Here is a 4,329-nt window from a genome sequence, read left to right on the forward strand (position 1 = left end):
GGTTTTGTTAATAATCCAAAACATTTGCAAAGCTTTTCATTAAATTGCATTGTCTAAACCCATGAGAATTTAAGGACTCTGGTAGATTGAAATGTCTAAGGTGGGTGTAAAATATGCAAACAAAATAACACTGGAAATAAATATTGTACCTCATTATGAACAGAATTAGTTACACAAGAGAACAAATAATAGAGATGTACATCAGGTTTTGGCACAGACAAGCTGAATGATAAACAAGCTCTGTGCTTGTTTAAACAAAATGCAAATGTGCGACTGTACTACAGATTTTAAAAAGTTTTGATGCACACAGGAGGGGCTTCTTACCAGTTTCATTAGACCAAGATACATTTCACCATACATTTAAATTCTGTGTCGAGAAAGGACGTGTGGGATGGTTTCCACTTCCCATTACATTTTCTACTTTAGGATAAATAGAAAAGATCGGTGCGCTTTAAAGTGTGGCAGGATGGGGGGGGGGGGTTAAAGTGGAGAGGGGCTGCACTTCACATGATCTTCCTCTTCCGAATCTCAGATACTATTTAAATGCAAAAACAAAAGGAGGACTTGTGGCACCTTAGAGACTAACAAATTTATTAGAGCATAAGGGTTCGTGAGCTACAGCTCACTTCATCGGATGCATTAAGTGAGCTGTAGCTCACGAAAGCTTATGCTCAAATAAATTTGTTAGTCTCTAAGGTGCCACAAGTCCTCCTTTTCTTTTTGCGAATACAGACTAACACGGCTGCTACTCTGAAAGCTGTCATTATTTAAATGCAGCTAATCCCAACGTAGGACATTCCAGCGCTGGGGAAAAGACGCCCGGGCGGAGAGTCTCCAGGAAGGTGAGCGGAGAGCGCGCGTGGGGGGAGAAAGACGAGCTGCGGGGGGAGCGCGAGCTGTTCACGCAGATCTCGGCAGCCGCTGACCCGAGCTGGCTGGGAGGCGGGCTGGGAGATCGGGCACCGGCCACCGCCAGGGTTGGCGCCTGTAAGGACCCCGGAGAGCTCCGGCCGCTGCGCACGCACCTCCGCCCGCTCAAGCGGGGGCACAGGGGAATATAACCCGGGCGAGCCGACGGGAGGAGGCAGTGAGGGCTGGGAGCCGCGGGGAGCCGCGACGCGACGCTCCTGCAGAGGCAGCAGCAGCGGAGCACACGTGGGCGCCTCCAGGACGGGGCCCTTCACTGCACCGGCGAGAGGCGGCTCCTTGGCCCAGCCCAGCCGTGCTGGAGTCTCCCGGCCGGCCGGGCCCGCGCCGCCCGCTCCCGGCGGGTCTGGGCTGGTTCTGCTCAGCCTGATGTGCCCGGCGGCGGGCGCGGGCATGGGAAGGGGCGCCCCGTCTGCCAGCGCCTCCCTGCGGGTGCTGCCTGCGCTGGGCACCTGGAGCGGCGGCCGCCGCGCTGGGCTTCGTCGCTGTCTGAGCTGCCGCGTCCCGGGCTGGACTGGGCGCTGAGCATGTGCTTTGCGGGCGAGGGGGACCCGGTGCCCGCCACCGGAGCGTAGCTCCTGATCGCAGCCTCCGGGTGGGAGGAGAGAGACCCGCTCCCTCCAGCCTCCCCTTGCCATGGGATGGCCGCCCCCTGCGAGCCCAGTTACTGCCCGCTCGCCGTCAGCCTGAAGGAAGCCGGGGAGGGAGCGTCCCTGGCCGGGCAGTTGGGCAACGGGACCAACGAGTCCCTGCAGGAGCTCTTCAGGAGCATCAGCCTGGAGCGAGCCGAGGGGCTGCAGGGGGACAGCTCCGCCGCCCTGCGCATCCTCATCTCCGGCGTCTACTCGCTGGTGTGCGCCCTGGGGCTGGTGGGCAACCTGCTGGTGCTCTACCTGATGAAGAGCAAGCAGGGCTGGAAGAAATCCTCCATCGACCTCTTCGTGACCAGCCTGGCGCTCACCGACTTCCAGTTCGTGCTGACGCTGCCCTTCTGGGCGGTGGAGAACGCCCTGGACTTCACCTGGCTCTTCGGCAAGGCCATGTGCAAGATCGTCTCCTACGTGACGGCCATGAACATGTACGCCAGCGTCTTCTTCCTCACCGCCATGAGCGTGGCCCGCTACCACGCCGTGGCCTCGGCGCTGAGCAGCCGGCGGGCCGGCCCGGGGTGCTGCTCGGCCAAGTGGCTGTGCCTCCTCATCTGGGGCGCGGCCATGCTGGCCTCCCTGCCCCACGCCGTCTTCTCCACCACCGCCACCGTCTTCGACGAGGAGCTCTGCCTGGTCAAGTTCCCCGAGGGCCGGGGCAACAGCGCCCAGTTCTGGCTGGGCCTCTACCAGGCCCAGAAAGTGCTGCTGGGCTTCCTGGCGCCGCTGGCGGTCATCAGCCTCTGCTACCTGCTGCTGCTGCGCTCCCTGGGCGAGCGCCGCGTGGGCCGGGCCTGCGGCGGGCCCACGCGGCGGGCCAAGGTGACCCGCTCGGTGACGGTGGTGGTGCTCGCCTTCTTCCTCTGCTGGCTGCCCAACCAGGCGCTCACCGCCTGGGGCATCCTGGTCAAGCTCAACGTGGTGCCCTTCGGGCCGCAGTACTTCCTCTCGCAGGCCTACCTCTTCCCCGTCAGCGTGTGCCTGGCGCACTGCAACAGCTGCCTCAACCCGCTGCTCTACTGCCTGCTGCGCCGCGAGTTCCGCGCCGCCCTGCGCCGCCTGCTCCGGCGCCTGGCCTCGCCCTCGCTCACCGCCACCCGCCCCTTCGCCGCCGCCGCCGAGCCCGAGCCCGAGCCCGAGCCCGAGGAGCAGGCGCTGCGCGCCCTGGCGCCCGCCGGCCCGCTGCCCCCCGCCGCCCCCCTGCCCGAGCTCCTCTACTCCCCGCCCGGCGTGGTGGTGTGCGGCGCCCGCTGGGACCTGCTGCCCAGCCGCTCCGCCGAGCAGCGCTGCTGAGCCGCCAGGGGTGCCTGGGAGCGACGGAGGGGGAGGCTGGGGGCAATGTCCGCGGCGATGGGCTCCAGGGAGTGGCCCAGCCCTGGCAGCGGTGGAGGGGGTGTCTGGGAGGGATGGATTCTGGGGACCATCCCGGTGGTGGAGCCGGTGTCTGTGGGTTATGGGCTCTGGGGGTTGTCCCCGCGGTGGAGGGGGTGGCTGTGAGGTATGGGCTCTGGGGACCGTCCCAGCTGTGGAGTGGAGGAGGTTGGGCTCTGGGGACCTCCCAGGGGTGGAGGAGGGGGCTGCGGGTTATGGGCTCTGGGGACCTCCCAGGGGTGGAGGAGGGGGCTGCGGGTTATGGGCTCTGGGGACCTCCCAGGGGTGGAGGAGGGGGCTGCGGGTTATGGGCTCTGGGGACCTCCCGGGGTGGAGGAGGGGGCTGCGGGTTATGGGCTCTGGGGACCATCCCAGCGGTGGAGTGGGGGAGGTTGGGCTCTGGGGACCGTCCCAGGGGTGGAGGAAGGGGCTGCGGGTTATGGACTCTGGGGACCGTCCCAGCGGTGGAGGAGGTGACTGTGGGTTATGGGCTCTGGGGACCATCCCAGAGGTGGAGCGGATATTTGGGGGGGGATGGGCTCTGGGGACTGTCCTAACCGTGGAGGAGGTGTTGGGGGGGGAGAAGGCTCCTGGGAGTGTTCTGGCCTTAGGAGAAGTGGGGGGGAAGGGAGGGTCCATGGGGGATGAAATAGCAGCTCTCCCCTCAGCTTTGCCAAGAGGCCCAGCCTTGGGGGTGCCCATGGAGACTGAGGCTCCATGTGGCCAGGCTACTGTACATGGAGGGGGCGGGTGGGCTAAATGGGGGACGAGGACGCCTGGCAAGTGGAGGGCGCTTGCAGACTTCGTATGAGGAGGTTGCGGGAGCGCTGGGTGGTGAGACTGCAGCTGGAGCGGTGCCGTGTCCAGGCACCGTCGGGGTGTCCCTTGCCTCCTTATTGCAATCTCCCAGGTGCAGAGGAGGTGGCTGAGGTGTGTAGGAAGCAAGCCAGGACTTTCCACCTGCCACCACAGAGCCCAGGTTGGGGGGACCTGGCTTTGTTTGCCCTCTCCCAGCACTGAACTGAGGCACCAAGAACAACTCACTGTAAATGCAACTGTAGCTCTGGCTCTAGCACAGCTCCAGAGAGAAGGCTGTTCGTGGGGCATTCACTGCAGCACTTCATCCTCTCTTGGCCTGTTGCCAAAGCAAAATTATTCTAATTGATAAACAAGAACAGGAGTAACTGATGTTTGGGAACTGGGGGCTGCTGAATAGGGGAAGGGGCTTTTTCTATTTTATTACTGTAACTATAAACTTTGCCCTAGCGGTGAAATGTTATGTCCTATCATCAGCCACTGTTGTAGATCATTTGTGGTTAATGGGATACTGTATCTGTAACTGACAATTACTTAGAAGGAATGAAACCACTGCACTGCCAATTTT

General features: G+C 62.2%; 1 protein-coding gene across 1 annotated transcript; it reads left to right on the forward strand.

Annotated features, from left to right (window-relative positions):
* The first annotated feature begins 1,537 nt into the window (after positions 1 to 1,537).
* On the forward strand, positions 1,538 to 3,088 carry RXFP3 (relaxin family peptide receptor 3). Its single transcript, XM_038403748.2, has one exon. It carries the CDS (start codon positions 1,569 to 1,571, stop codon positions 2,865 to 2,867), a length of 1,299 nt encoding a protein of 432 aa, XP_038259676.1. The 5' UTR covers positions 1,538 to 1,568; the 3' UTR covers positions 2,868 to 3,088.
* Positions 3,089 to 4,329: the final 1,241 nt, after the last annotated feature.

This window comes from Dermochelys coriacea, chromosome 5 (assembly GCF_009764565.3).
Source record: "Dermochelys coriacea isolate rDerCor1 chromosome 5, rDerCor1.pri.v4, whole genome shotgun sequence".
Lineage (NCBI taxonomy): Eukaryota > Metazoa > Chordata > Testudines > Dermochelyidae > Dermochelys > Dermochelys coriacea.

What these genes read in the sequence shown, in the direction of transcription:
- RXFP3 (XM_038403748.2), top strand. Translation starts at nt 1,569, where the DNA reads ATGGCCGCCCCCTGCGAGCCCAGTTACTGCCCGCTCGCCGTCAGCCTG.